Below are 16,308 nucleotides of genomic sequence, written 5' to 3'. Positions count from 1 at the left end.
TAATGTGTTTACATGGCTGTAACGCCTCAAACAATGTCATCATTCAAGGGGATTCCTCTGGGATCTCCCTACTCCAACAGTGGAAAGAAAAAGTGGGAATGTCCCAGCAGCCAATATAAAAGCTTACTGCACCTTCCCCACCTGACAGCCACAGTGCAAACTACTGAAAAGAGACAACTGCTGCCCTGGCCCTGTCTATTCAGTGCATACAGAATACTATCCGTGCTGAACACCCAGCCCCAAACTGGAGATCTAACAAGTGAAACAGTTCCATCCCTGTCAATAATGATGAGACCTACTGCCTGAGTGAGTCAGCGTGGATGAGTGCACATGATAAAGTGTACATTGCAGATGACTGGGGGGGGGGGGGGGGGGGGGATTCTGCTCATACATACAGAACCATGAATGTGCCTGAAACTCACTTGGGAGTCTGGAAAATAAGCAGCGCTGGCACTCTCAGCACTACTCCTCTGGAAAGCAGGTATGGAAGTCAGTGATTTTTTTCTGAATGAACTATTGCAATGCATTATTCAGACTGTATCACAATGTTAATATACAATGCAGTATTGGATCTTGACTTGCATACGTGAACAGTTCAGCTTGATCTCAGTTTCTGTCAATGTAAAGATGTGTTTGTGTATGAACAGCTACTTTTCAAGCTAGGGTTAATGTTAACTGTTCCACATCTTGCTAATAAAGGCTGCTTGTTTCATTCCAAATGTACTATGTAGAGGCACAGTCTGTTGTTTAAAAAGTCATTTATGCACTTCATTGTTGCCAAGCCAAGCAATCAGATTGCTGTTCAATATATTGATTTTGGTATTACAGTACAGTATATGAAATGCTGTGACACATGGCTCAAGCTTTGCTGTGTCTATAGTAACAGTCAGCTGTGCCACAACAAGCCACATGTGTCGTGTTTACTGGCAGCTGTAAACACTTCAGATGCTACAGGTGATATGTGATGTGCGTTGTCATGAAGTGCTGTATTGTAAAAACGGAATATAAAGCAGGTATACAGTGTGTGAATCAGGGATCAGTTAAGGGCGTGGAGCAGGGTTAGGGGAGGGAAACGTCTAACAGCATGTGAGAGAGACTGTCTGTAAAATATATCAAGACAGGGTCCTGTTACTGATTTAAAGGACAGTTCCTTACAAAAGTGTCCCACAATAAAAGCAAAGTGTGATCAAACACATTGAAAGCATGGCAAAGTATAGGCAAGCATTATAAAGCACAGAGAAGTAAGGTGAAGCATAGTAAAAAAAAAAACTAACCATGGTAAACTAACCCTTATACAAGTTTCCCACAGTAAAAGCATATCAAAGTGTGATAAAACACAGTGAGAGGTATGGTAAAGCATGTTAAAAACAACATCATAATATAACCATGTGAAAAGCATGGGGTGGAAACTGCAAAATGACCATGCAAATCTACCGGAGTCAACCTTTATAAAAGGTGGTATAGGCTGTCGTTTAGATCAATTGAATAACCCTCGGATAACTGAAAGGGTTTTCACTAAGAAGTCAGATCATGAAGCACCACGAGTGAACACCATCAGCTTTAGGACCCTGCAGCTCCGAGCCGCTGTGGGAAAAACAAGGGGAATGTGCACTTCCCAGTCCCAAATAAGGAATTTCAAGAGAATTATGCAGGATATTCCTACAGGATGTCTAAACTAGCTTATTTAGCAGAAAGGTAGAGGGCTTCACCCAGCTGACCCACAGTCAGGGAGGATGTGTGAGCTTCACAAACTCACAATGAACTGGATCTGGAGAGGGGAATAGAACCTAAACAAGGTAACCTGAACAGCATGTCACTTTTATAAAAACTCACAGCTTAGAAAGGAGTTAGGTGCTGCTTAGAACTTCAATCTATACGAGAGCAAAGTGTTCCATGCGCTGATAAATTAGTATAAATCAAATGTTGTTTTGCTGTGTTTGTTCAACATAATGCCGACACATCTGGTGTATTATTATTATTACTATTATCATGAACAACATCGACCAGCATTCAGAGGTATCAGTTCATGCTAAGGAATGCACATGCCTGCAAATGTGTAAAACACTTCAGTTGTGTTTGTGTGATTGAACATCTACTTTGGAACTGAGTTTATCAGTCTCAGCGAGTCCTTGGGTCACTATGAAAAACAAACCTTGAGGCAAAACTGAACAAATCCACAGCTGCTGCTAAACAAGATGTTATAAGATGAGATGAGATGAATTAGTCTCCGAATGTGTCGTCTTCTTAATCCTTTCAGGCTTTTAAATTATTTTTAAAAAACTTTTTTAAAGACGTGTTCCCTTTTTCTTATGATAATGACATCACAACACAGAGACACACAGATGGATCCTGTTTTCTCTGCTTCTTGTTACCAAGGAAGTCAGATTAGAAAGACCGTGTCACTTCCTTTAATTACAAAGAAGCCTGGACACAGGGAAAAAACTAAACAAAAGAAAATAAACAAAAACAAAAAAAACAGTGGAAGATATAAATGAAAATATTCACTCAAATGTTCATTTCTCCATACATAACAATACTGTAAACCTATGTTTGTTTATTATTTAAATACCTGCTCTATCATGCAAAATGAAGAGGACTACAGCATCTCCTGACTAGCACATTGGAAAGTGCACGACTGCCCTCACCTGACTTCACCCCATTTAGCACACAGAATGAATACCAAACCAGTGAAGAAGTTCGAACATATTTCAGGAATTTATTCATTCTAACTTCGTTCAAACTACAGTTGGATGACATCTTTTTACCCAGCTTGTATCCTTTAGAGTAATCCACCCACCCACACTGTATGCAATTGAAGGAAACTCACTGCAGTTTCAATCCACACAGTAAAACACTCTGCAGTGCTTTCTTTTTGTTTCAGATATATAATGCATGGCCCGAGGGCACAGACTGCTTTACAGAAGAATGGATTTGTAGCCATTTAATAGAGAGCTTACAGTCCTGTCAGTGTGAAAGCTCAGTGTCTGGGGCTTCCCCAGTCTGACACCACATATTGAGAATGGGGAAAATATAAAAATGCAGCTGGCAGTCAGGTAGCTGGTACAGGTGGCTGGTACCATTGCTTCTCCAAAGACAGCTGCCGACGCATCTGTTTGAATACCCGTGCCTTTGCTGTTGTTTGGGTGCTGCACCGTTTCATTGCAGCTTTGTGTGTGTGTTTCAGCGTGATGGCCGTGTATCTCCTGTTCCTCTTGACGGCTGTCAGTGAAGTGGCAGCTACATTCCGTCCTCGTCAGCTCTCCCCGTGCAGAGTGGTAAGTGATTTCTCTCAAGCGGGTCCCCTGCCCAGCTGGATATGGGGATCTCAATGTTTGTGTGTGCAGGCTTGACATGTGGATCAGGGCTGTAATAGCAAACAGATGCTGGAGGGCATCTGACAATAAGGGTTGTGGCAGACTAGGGGAAGAGGAAAGAAAAATGTAGTCCAGGGGGGGCTAAAGGACTACATCCCCCAGAATGCCACAGGAGGGAGTCAGGCTGAGGTTCACCTGGGTCTGATTGTGAATACATTTAAACAAGGAGATTTAAACAAGGAGAAATGCGTGTTAAAGGCTGTCTCCAGTCTGTGTGAAGGGAGAGGCTGTCAGTGCAACGAGAGATGTGTGGTTTAAAATAAAATAAAAAGTTAGTGTGAAAACCCTTTTTGTTTGTGTGTGTTTCCAAGTGTTTTGTTTAATCGGTAAACGGCTTAGCCGTCCTAGTGCTGTCGAAAAAGTTTAGTTAGCACTCCAAAACAGAGTTAGGTGTTTGCTTTTGTTTTGATCTACGTTATTTTTATTGCTGTACAGAATAAATACTCCACGGAAAATGCTTCAAAACTTCAGTTCGTGTGTCTGGGTTTGGTTTTAAGGGGCTACGAAGTTTGAATATAAGTTAAACCTTTCGTATTTTTTTTCTAATCGCAGGCAGGTGGCATTTATTCATAATCAGAGCCAGGTGAATCTCATCCTGGCTCCCTCCCGTGGTATTCTGGGGGATGTAGTCCTTTAACCCCCCCCCCCCCCCCCCCCCCCCCCCCCCCCATTTTCCTCACGTGTGTGTTATAGAATGGAACTGTACTATAGAATGCACCTGACTGCTATGTGCTTTCTATACTCCTGGCCAACATCAAACCAGCCTGCCCAGCATTACAGTATATTAAACTAGCCCCAATACCGCCACTGTGTAAATAATTAATAAAGGGTTTCAATGGCATATTAGTCATTTTAATGCAGGGCTGGCCAAAGCTGTCCCTTCCACGTCTGGTCTTTGTTCCAACCCTGTTCTTAATGTTTAACTGAAGCAATTACACCTCCATCCAGACCCTGAAGTCATGTGATAGTGAAGTCATGTGATAGTGAAGTAGTGTGATAGTGAAGGAGTGTGATAGTGAAGTAGTGTCACAGTGAAGGAGTGTGATAGTGAAGGAGTGTGATAGTGAAGTAGTGTCACAGTGAAGGAGTGTGATAGTGAAGTAGTGTCACAGTGAAGGAGTGTGATAGTGAAGTAGAGTGATAGTGAAGTAGAGTGATAGTGAAGTAGGGTGATAGTGAAGTAGTGTCACAGTGAAGTAGTGTGATAATGAAGTAGTGTCACAGTGAAATAGTGTGATAGTGAAGTAGTATCACAGTGAAGTAGTGTGATAGTGGCTGGGATCCTTTTCTGCTTGACATCACACCCATCACTTCCTATCCTTGCTTTAACACTGCATCCTGGTGAATGTTTTAAAGCAGGTGTGTGGTATATGGGATGGAAAGGTGAACTCTAAAAATGTGCTTGTAACTTTCTCTCTTTCCATTACCTTGGCGGCCTGAGGTTTAATGGAATGTTTTTTTTTTCTCCCTCAACTTCTTCACCAATCTAAACATTACCTCTCAAATGTAAGCTAATGGTCTGTTTGGATGTTGAAATCAGAAAGGCTTTTTGGCAGTTGCTTCATTAAGTAAACAGGGTGGGCTGGGAAGACCTCGTGGTCCATCAGGAGCAAGGAAGGGACTGCAAGACATACTTTAAACCAGTGATGCACACCAGGGCCCTTCCACTCCAGATACTTATTACAAGCATACCTTTAATTACTCAATTAAAACAAGGTTACATTGTGCCAGGAATGTGCTGGGAAGCGTAGACAAACACCACCTTTTACAATAAACAGCTCCAGACATGTTGTACATAGAATCGGCCCTTCAGCAAAATCACATTGAATGCAATACATCTGGACCTTTGTAAGCTGTCACTAGTTTTAAAATAGCTCATACTCTTCCCACATGTACAAACAATTCCATTTTAGGATAAAGCTGTTTGTTAATGTACGTCACAAAAAAATGCCAACCTTGTGCCAGAAACACTCAGACATTAGTAATCTCCTACTGCCTTCCAAAGTTTGGACAATTTCTTTTTTTGGGGACGAAGAAGTGCTTTAAACTAAAGAAAAAAAGTGGCACCCACCCTCTCGGTGTGCAGAACCGTCCATTTCTAGTGTTGAAACCTTAGCGGTTTCTTTTTTCTTTTATTATTTTTCTATGCAGTTTTTATAAAAGTGGTGCAAACTTTATGGACTAAAAATGTTTGAGTATTAAGGCCAGAAAGCGCTTGACTTCTCAACACTGAGCATCACACCTGAATCATGATACACAGATTGGGACCTTGTCTCCCATTATCACTCTTGCCTCACAGTGCACACAATGCGATCACTCCTCGGTGCCAACACATTGAACTGTATACCCGTCCAAACTGAATTCAACCCTGAGGAATGGCAATGACTAGCTTTAGTATTGCTGTTCAATGTTTGTTTTGCGTTTATTTAACTCTAATTACTAGAGGATGGGTGCTGTATAGTGATGTCAAACACTAGTATTCATATTCTGCTCATGCATTACAACTTGTGCTGAACTTGAGTGAGGAGAACACGCCCAGCGCAATGTGTAACATTGTGTTCGTTTGTTTCCTCAGGTAGAAATGGATGTTTATTGCAACAACATGAACCTGAAGCAGATTCCTTCAGAGCTCCCTTCTGGTTTCCACAGACTAGACTTGTCTGAAAACCTCCTCCAGAACATCACTCTGGAGCTCCTTCCCTTCAACGACTCGGTGCAGCAGCTAGACCTGCATTCCAACAAGATCCAGTTCATACAGCCGGGCCTTTTCCAGCAGATGGACAACCTGGAAGTCCTCGACATCTCCAGGAACTTCTTGGATGTGTTTGCACAGTCCAAAACTGAGATCGGGCCATTGCCCAGCATTAAGACACTAGACCTCTCAGGCAACAACCTCTACACTGGCATGACTGTCTACTTCCTGCGTGATGCCCCGGCACTGAGGAACCTCTCATTGAGCGGGAACAGCATCACCAAAATAGAGGCCGACACGTTCTCTGGCTCGCTCGCTCTCAGCAACATTGACCTCCACAACAACGTGGTCCTGGAAATAGAAGACGGGGCCTTCGAGTCTCTGCACAACCTGTCCGAACTCAACCTGTCTATGAATTCAATCACTTGCATCACCGATTTCAACCTTTCTCAACTAAAGCTGCTCAACCTCAGCAAAAACAGCATTGAGTCTTTCCATACAGCAGAGTTCGACAAGGAGTATGATCTCTTGTACCTCGATCTAAGTGAAAATAAACTGCTGTACTTCCCAGAGCTCCCGAAGAGGAACAGACTGATGTATCTGGACTTGTCCCGAAACATCATACAAGGCGTTATCACAGGAGCAGATGAAAATGATTACATTTCCCATGGTTGGTTTAAAGCTACGAACCAGCCCCTGAACAGGACTCTCTTGGACAATGGCGTTCCCTTTACCAACCTCTCAAGCCTTCTGTATTTAGACATGAGTTACAATGAGATCAAAAGCATTCCAGTGGAGTTCTTCAGCAGCATGGGCTCACTGGAGTTCCTCAACCTGAGCAATAACTGCCTTGAGAGCTTCACAAGCTCCAGCTCCTGCTCCTTAAACTCCCTGGACATCCTGGATCTGAACTTCAACGCTCTGAGGAATCTGTCCTTTGCAGAGAACACGCTCAGGGCTCTTACGGAGCTCTACCTGAAAGGCAACAATCTCCAGGCTTTAGCCCCAGATACTTTCAGCATCCTTCACAGCATCCAAGTCATAGACCTCCGAGAAAACCACATGAGCGTGTGCGGATGGTACCCCCTATTTCCCAAATGGGGCTCCACGGTACAGGAAGCCGACTGCGTCTCTTTCACCGGGATTCCAACACTTCGTTACTTGTACCTGTCCGGTAACGCTATCCTATCTCTTCCCCAGTACGCCTTCAGACAGACCCCTCTTCTGCTGTTGGATCTATCCAAGAACCCAGGAATAGAAATGAACAGCAAGGCCTTTTCTGGGCTGGAATCGTCCTTAATGTACTTGTCCCTCGATGGAAATAACCTCCCGGCGCTGAACCCGGACCTGTCGCTTCTTACCAGCCTAAAAACCTTAAATCTGTCCAGAAATCTGTTAACCGGGCTCCCTCCTTGGAGTAAGGACTCCTCCTTGGAGGTTCTAGACCTGCAGAATAACATCCTGATCAGCTTGCAGTACAACGTAGTGCTAGTCTTGGAAAAAACCCTAAAGACCTTATACCTTGCAGGGAACCCCCTAAACTGCTGCAGCAACCCACGCTTCCTCCACATGGTGCAGAAGTCAGTGATTGACATCCCTGATATAGACTCTGTAACATGCCACTATGTGAAGAACTCTGAGTACACAGAAATCAGCATCCTCAGAGTAGTGGTGGACGAATGTGCTCAGCAGGATATTAGAAGTATAGGCATCATCATTACAATTATTACAGTCCTGGCGCTGACTGTTTTGCTGGTCGTGCTTTCAAAATACTGCCATCAGCGGAGACTGAGGCCAGAGGGAAGCTATAAGGCCTAGAGGAAATGAACGTTCTCAGGTGCTGTTCATTAGCTAACAGCCGCTTAAAAAGCCATGAAAGCCTGCTAATGGTTGTGGAAGTTACAAAACTGGCGTCCAAACACGAACTGAAACTCAGTTTTGCTTTGAGTTTTATTCAAAATAACATTATTGAAAGAATGCTGTGTGTGCGAGAGTTTGGACTTTGTTGGCAATATTTAAAATGTATTCCCTGTAATGTTGGTGTGATCAATGGGTGCAGCTAATTAAATGCACAGCTACAGCATTTCACAGCAACACACTGCAACAGAGAGACTAGGGTAACACCTTACATGAAGTGTCTCTAATTACTGTGTAGTTACTTAGTAAAAGCATGTGTACTTACACCTGATTACAATGTTATAATGCCTAGATACAATGTACTTAATGTGTAAATCTTTTTGCAGAATATATGTATGCACACAATTGTATCAGAAAAGAGTTAGAGGTAGGGTTAGGAGGGTTAGGGTTTGGGTTAAATCATGCACACAGATTTACACATTAAGTACATTGTAACAATGCATAATAACATTGTAATGATGTGAAAGTTCAGATGCATTTACTAAGTAACTATTCTGTACAGTATTAGACACACTTCATGTACAGTGTTACTGAAGCCAGTAGGCTACTTGTTTGGGAAGAATTTCACAAGCTTCTTTAGCATTTCTACATGTCTTGCGACTGTTTTAAGTGTATGGATGACAGTTTTTGTTGCTGTACATTTTACAGCATGTGTTGTATGCAGTGAAATTCTGGTAACGCTTCATTTTAAGTTCCATTCATACCAATGTTATTACCTCGTGACTATTTAATAGAGACCACTGTATTAATACGACGGTCTGTACGCATCAATCAATGATACATTTAACCCTATTCAGCTTGATACTGAACTCACACGGTTTGACCAGACGCAGAGTGGCACGCAGGATGGCATTGTGTGATTACAGTGTTATTAACAGCACTTAAACTGAAGCAATACTACAATATGATGCACAGCTACATGTTTATCATGAAAAGAGAAGGCTTGATTTCTTTTAACCAAAAAGACTGAAGTTGACATGTTTACCAAATGATGATATAAAACATGTTTGTATTGCATCAGGTATGGGAAACCATTACCAATACTGAGGAACTCAGATCTGAAAGAATTAGACAAACATTTTGACAAGAAAAACTTGCCAGCAACACACAAGACTCCTCAGTGAAAAGTACCTTTTATAAGTGTGGTTGTGGATTACCCACTTTAAAGGGAAAGCTAGATTTCTTTTCTTTCATTGCACAGTTGAAATGGTACCATCGTCACTCCAGTCCTGATTATACAAGGATATTTCCCATTTCCATTATTACCAAAACCCAGCTGATAATCACACCCGCGTCATTAATCATCATCAGTGAAACTTTTTGTAGTTTTTTTTTAATCATGTTCCAAAATTTTAAAAATGCGAGTGTTTTTATACATCATCTGTTGTGAAGAGGCATGTATTTTTATCACAGGCCAGTTGAAGACGTTGTTGTTAGACAATGCAGACTTATTAACTGAGGTTACATGGACATCGTGGGCATGTGTCGTGTAGATAAGTGTGCCTGTGCGTGCATGTGTGTTCATGTGTGTGTGTGCATGCCTGTGTCAGTCAGAGAGCATTTAATTCCATTGCATTTATTTGCATTTCTCAATGTTATTTAAGAATAGCACTACATACCAATAGCTTCATTAGAGGATTATATTTAACAGTATCAGAATTGAACTGGTTTGCTGCTTTTCATTTCACTTAAGTATTATAATAACATGGGCCCTTAGCTGTACAGGAAAGGGTCACCAAAAACAAGTTGTCACATGTTTGGTGTGCAAGTTCTAACCCCTCAGTCACTGTGTGCACTATTGCACAGTGTTAAGTTTCCTATAAATGTATCGATTTTATAATGCGTCATGTTCTTTTTTTTTTTTTTTTTTGATATGTTTTGGCAAGGTAGCTTCTTGAACTCCGTAGAGTTCACACAAACTGTTGTAGAATTTCTACAAATGAAACTATAAATCTGTGAGCAAAGGCGATATTCACTCTCTATTTCTCTCAAGTTTAAAGGCTGATTTGACACAATCATGATGGTTTTTACAAGGTTAGCTGATGGCCCTCACAGCTCTGTCTGTCAGTACTTTGCTGCTTTTTAATTCACGCTTCTCTTTACTATCATTAGGAAGTAGTGACAGTATTATGCATTTGCTGGCTGAGGAAAATTTTGAAAAATTTTGAATTTATTTTCAAAGACATCTTGCGTTTTCTTGAGGGAGGAAAGGAGTAATGGACATTGAATGTTACATACATTAAATTGTATATTATACTGTGCTTATATCGTACATAAAGCTTATATGTTGTTTAGCAATTCCATCCCAAAACCTGCATGGCCACACCCACACTAAACACCTTTGCTTTTTGAAAAAGTGATTTTTAGTTATATGTCATTTCAGAGTATTACAAATTATGAAGGATTTTGTAACATAAAACACTACAGGCCAAAGAGGTTATGGTGTGGATATATAGAGCAACAGAAGCGTTTGAAATGAATGTATCAAAGATCTAGAGTTTTTTGAACAGATATTTATATGTGTTGTCTCCTATTTGTATGTCAAAATAAATGATCTTTAAAAGTACTTTTTTTCTCTTCATCATTATGTTTAAACATTAGCGATTTCAGGTCACAACTGAATCACAAACGAAAATAAGCAGAATTACCAGCACGACTCAGGACTGGCAGTCTCTCTGGAATTTAAGCAAGCCAACCTCCTTACTTTCTTCTACCCTGTAATCCATTCTTCTGGGAGATTATCTTCCGTGTTTACCTTTTCCATCTGGGCGGGCTGAGGATCGCGCTAATGTAATACTGAACAGGCTGTAGAGCCGACAAACAAATATCTTTCTCACCAAGAATTAAAATACTAACACACGCAGAACGCCTGGTAGATACGCTGACTCATTGAGAACATGAACAAAGAAACAGTCATGCCCAGATTTCCCTGGGAAAGACAGACAGCTAAAGTGTACAGACCTACACACTTACCAGTGGCAGCGAGGATGGAGGGGGCGACAGATAAACCACACCCAGCAAACTTATCAGAAAACAAGATGCACTCACAGGAAAGAGGCAAGCACACCGCTCTGTGAGTTACAGGAAGAAGCTGTTACAGAGTAAGTACCTTTTCATTTCCTGGAATGAGATACAGTTGCTGGAGAGTGAGTGCTGTCAGTACAATAACTCTTCCACTAATCATTGGTAATGTCCAGTAATGTCCTCCCAGTGATTCCATGGTTCTTACAGATGGAAAGGACTCCCTGCTGGGTTATCCCAGGGATTTCAAATTCAGAGGAGAAGAGCTTGATAGGAGAGGTGGACAGGAATTACTAGGCATGCATGTCTAAGTAAAGTCTTCAAGAAAAGCAGCATATCGACAGGCAATAACAGTGCTGGCTAAGTTTAAAGAATGAACACAGTCTTCCTATCAGCTCTATTCTGGTGTCCTGTTTCTGAAAATACAATTACCCTGAAACAACTGAATATTATTTTCCTTTATCCAGTTGAATAATGCGGCAGGCAGGATAAAGTAATTAGCCAATGGCAAGCACACATTATGATAATGAACATGACAGAAAAAATTATTTACTTATTAATGCCATAATTGGCATTATCCAGATTCTCACTGTTTCAATCTCTTCCCATACGTTTACAGAAAAGTCGTGTTAATTTCTTCCATCAGTGACTGGTCTGGAGCAGAGAGTCCCAATTCAAACCGTGTCAATATTGCTTTGCTGCAGAGGGAAACAAACCAGACTGGTTCCACTTTCAAGTCAAACCCAGTGGCAGGTGAAGACAAGGCATGTGTGGAATGTGCTGGACGCAGTGCATGCGTTACCCTGGACTTTATCAAAGTGAGATTAACCAGAGAGCACTGGACAACCTCGGACCAGTGGACTGCAGGGAATGGAGTTTGATGATGAGAGAGCCACGGCCAAGGTTTTTTGTGTGTGTGTTAACAGTGAGCGATGCTTGATGCATTAATATGGTGCCACCACATCTGCTCCTGTTCAGTTTTATTAGAAGAGTTCATCCAGCCTGACCTCCTATAAATAACATGTGTTTCTACCAGTCCAGAGTCTGAACAAGGCCGGCTGTTCTACATGCCTTAGAGTGAGCTGTTTATCATCCTGCTTGCCATAGCTGCAATAAACAAGTACTGCCGTAATCAGAACCATCAGCAGCAACACTAAAGTATTAATTGCATGCACATGTTGTTGTTTTTTGTGAATAGTTTCATGGTTAGGTTTGCTTGCAGGGAAAGCCACAGAAAGCTATTCTGGTTACCCGAGCCTCATGCACTATCAACATAATGCAATTCAAAACATTCACTTCATTACCTTCCTGGTAACATGAAGCCTAAACGGAAAATGGAAACAGTGTGCAGTTGTTTCACTTGATTGATATTCCGCTACGAAATTCCAGTCAGGATCAGCTTATATCAGAAACAGATGAAACCAAAAGCCAAGCCGTAGATATTGTGAGGTTATGAGAAAAGGTTTTAATGGAATTGGGTCACAAGAACTGGCATCTCAGCACAGTGAATTGAATGAAAAGGACACAAACCGAACCTCTTACACTGAAATGGTAATTAGAGGAAACACTTTACATGGTGTCTTTAATTACTATGTATTTACATAGTAGTTACTTAGTAAATACATGTGTACTTAAACATCATTACAATGTTATTATGCATAGTTACAAAGTACTTAATGTGTAAAATAATTTTGCACAATATATGCAAGTACCCAATTGTATCAGCAAAGGGTTAGGATCAGGGTCAGGGTTAGAGTTAGGGGTATGGTTAGGGTTAGGGTTAAGGTTAGGGTTAGGGGTTAGGGTTAGGGTTAGGGTTATGGATAAGGTTAGGGTTAGGGTTAGGGTTAGGGTTAGGGTTAGGGTTAGGGTTAGGGTTAAGGTTAGGGTTTAGGGTCAGGGTTAAGGTTAGGGGTTAGGGTTAGGGTTAGGGTTAGGGTTAGGGTTAGGGTTAGGGTTAGGGTTAGGGTTAGGGTTAGGGTTAGGGTTAAGGTTAGGGTTAGGGGTTAGGGTTAGGGTTAGGGTTAGGGTTAAGGTTAGGGTTAGGGTTAGGGTTAAGGTTAGGGTTTAGGGTCAGGGTTAAGGTTAGGGGTTAGGGTTAGGGTTAAGGTTAAGGGTATGGTTAAGTTTAGGGTTTAGGGTTAGGGTTAAGGTTAGGGGTTAGGGTTAGGGGTAGGGTTAGGGTTAGGGGTTATGGTTAGGGTTTTGGTTAGGGTTAGACTACAAGTGTAACAGTTTCAGTGTTGGTGTATTATAGAAGCAGCAGCACTGTGCTCCTCTGTGCTTCCAGTTTACAAAGTATTTCTCACAGTCCTGCATCTGGACAGTTTGCTGTGAATAGACAATCTGCTAATGTTATACAAGTAGTCCTTTATTTGAAGCATTTTAACATTAGAAAATAACTTGTGGTCGTGCGTGAGTGTGAATAAGGCCCTGTTGGCTTGTTTTTCTGGTGGATATCGGTTGGGTTACAATGCTATTAAAGGTTATTGCAGTAAAGTGTATTATAATGACTACTGTGCTGGCTCAGACAGAGGGAGATCTGTGAGTAGACAAGGGACAGACACAGTTTTCATTTGTGCTTTCACATATACTTGTATATAGAGACACCAGCTACTGTAAAGTGTGTTTTAAAACAAACAGTGGAGGCACTTCTAGGGTTTTGATGCCATGGTAACCACTCTCCTTTATTTCTGTTTAAATCTACTGATGTGATTGTGATGTCATTTAGTACAAAGTTAATGGTGTAATGATCTACCATTCCTTTCTATTTAAACCTTCAGGCTTACATTTAACCAACTGCAATTTGACAAACCTGAACTATTTCTAATGTTGTAAAGATAAACAGTGATATCTTTACTGTGGCATCACGCCAGGTTCACTGATACAGTTGCAGGTCTGGAGAGACTCAGAGCTTGTATCGAAATGGGAGTCACATGCAGGACCTGTGGAATAATAGACTGACCTGTCCATTGGGAATGGGAGGCTGAGCAAACAGAGGCTTTTGATGTCTTAAAGGAAATGCCTACACGTCTTCATCAGATAGAAGGTTAAGGGCTCAAAGTCTTTGGAGCAATCTTTCTCAGTGATTCATACAATCAGTCATGTCACATAATAAGATGACTACGATATTATGTGTTGGTAAGACATTAAAAAAAGATATATTTATTCAATAAAAACAGTCATGCCACATAATATGATGACTACAATATGTGTGTAGGTAAGTGTGGCAAAGTGCCCGCCCCTGTGTGTATTATAGGATGTGTGTTCGGTGAGTGGAGAACGGGATTGGAGACGGAGGTAATTGTAAAAGTTAAGAAAAATAGAAGCTCACCGTGTTTTGTTTAGTGATAGTCAGTTTTGTTTGTCTGTTTATTTATTTATTTATTTTTGTTTTGTTTTTTAAACAAAAATCAAATGAACTGAGCACCTGAATGTACTGTGGAGGTCTACTGTGTCTCAGCTCTGCCAGTCCATCCCATTAAGACACTGACTTTGTTCTTATCAGGTCCTTAATAGTAAGCGCTGCAATGGAACAGACAGGAACGCTGAATCTACCTACCCCTGGTGTAAAGGAATAGAAAGATTTTCCTTTCAAAACCATTGCAGCTCTGTATATCTCGGTAGTGCGCGACAACAAACCAAGGATTTTTTGTTTGTTTTTCATATGATTAGCTTCTTTTCTAATTGACATTGAAAAGCCCCAGAAAAGCTTGTGGGAATGGGAATAAAGAACCCCCCCCCCCACGAGAGCAAAGCATATTAAACAACATGAAATGTTTCTTGGACGCCTGACAAAACACAGTTGTTTTGAGAACATCGCTTCATCACATCAAGGGTGAGAGAAAGGGTCGCGAAGGTCTGTCTGTCTGAGTTCCGCCCACGAGGGGAAAAAGAACTCCCACAGCTGCAGAGCACTGTCAGCTAATTGATTCCACTTGTGCTCCAGTACAGATCGCTCCATTGTGTGCCAGCAGTGTACACTGTACCTGCATGTCTTAGAGGCCAGAGAGCAGTGTGTTGTACTAGCAGAGCCATTACAAGCTCTCAAGAAATCCACAGCTGGGACGTTCTATTCCGTTTCAGGGCACTCCATAACAGGGGGTGCTGATACTTGTAGATCCCACAGATCTCTCTTGGAATTGCCTTTAAGAAGTATTTTTTATTTTCGGCAGGTATTAAAAAAATCAGTTCAGTAACGTGTTGACTTCCCTCACTGCACATACTGCACTTGATTTCAAAACAAGACAAGCTGTCATATCTTATGTACAACTGGTATAAAACCCACCTGAAACCTGAGACTGCCCTTACTGCACATACTGCAGGACTTCACATGAGATTCTAATAGAGTGCAGTAATGAACCCACCTGAAACCTGAGACTGCCCTTACTGCACATACTGCAGGACTTCACATGAGATTCTAATAGAGTGCAGTAATGAACCCACCTGAAACCTGAGACTGCCCTTACTGCACATACTGCAGGACTTCACATGAGATTCTAATAGAGTGCAGTAATGAACCCACCTGAAACCTGAGACTGCCCTTACTGCACATACTGCAGGACTTCACATGAGATTCTAATAGAGTGCAGTAATGAACCCACCTGAAACCTGAGACTGCCCTTACTGCACATACTGCAGGACTTCACATGAGATTCTAATAGAGTGCAGTAATGAACCCACCTGAAACCTGAGACTGCCCTTACTGCACATACTGCAGGACTTCACATGAGATTCTAATAGAGTGCAGTAATGAACCCACCTGAAACCTGAGACTGCCCTTACTGCACATACTGCAGGACTTCACATGAGATTCTAATAGAGTGCAGTAATGAACCCACCTGAAACCTGAGACTGCCCTTACTGCACATACTGCAGGACTTCACATGAGATTCTAATAGAGTGCAGTAATGAACCCACCTGAAACCTGAGACTGCCCTTACTGCACATACTGCAGGACTTCACATGAGATTCTAATAGAGTGCAGTAATGAACCCACCTGAAACCTGAGACTGCCCTTACTGCACATACTGCAGGACTTCACATGAGATTCTAATAGAGTGCAGTAATGAACCCACCTGAAACCTGAGACTGCCCTTACTGCACATACTGCAGGACTTCACATGAGATTCTAATAGAGTGCAGTAATGAACCCACCTGAAACCTGAGACTGCCCTTACTGCACATACTGCAGGACTTCACATGAGATTCTAATAGAGTGCAGTAATGAACCCACCTGAAACCTGAGACTGCCCTCACATGAACAGTAATAGAGTGCCCTTACTGCACATACTGCAGGACTTC

General features: G+C 41.7%; 1 protein-coding gene across 2 annotated transcripts; it reads left to right on the top strand.

The window, feature by feature from the left end:
• Positions 1 to 404: 404 nt before the first annotated feature.
• Positions 405 to 8,267, top strand: lrrc32 (leucine rich repeat containing 32). 2 transcript variants are annotated; one of them, XM_041233273.1, is made up of 3 exons: positions 405 to 481; positions 3,185 to 3,275; positions 5,950 to 8,267. In XM_041233273.1, the coding sequence occupies exons 2-3, from the start codon at positions 3,189 to 3,191 to the stop codon at positions 7,882 to 7,884; spliced, it is 2,022 nt and encodes a 673-aa protein (XP_041089207.1). In that variant the 5' UTR covers positions 405 to 481; positions 3,185 to 3,188; the 3' UTR covers positions 7,885 to 8,267. The 2 variants fall into 2 exon arrangements, with proteins under 2 accessions (XP_041089207.1, XP_041089206.1); XM_041233272.1 differs by lacking the exon at positions 405 to 481 and adding an exon at positions 1,671 to 1,796.
• Positions 8,268 to 16,308: the final 8,041 nt, after the last annotated feature.

This window comes from Polyodon spathula, chromosome 30, assembly GCF_017654505.1.
Source record: "Polyodon spathula isolate WHYD16114869_AA chromosome 30, ASM1765450v1, whole genome shotgun sequence".
NCBI classification, from domain to species: domain Eukaryota; kingdom Metazoa; phylum Chordata; class Actinopteri; order Acipenseriformes; family Polyodontidae; genus Polyodon; species Polyodon spathula.
Note: the sequence above shows the minus strand (reverse complement) of the source record. Positions and strands in the feature narration are given on the sequence as shown.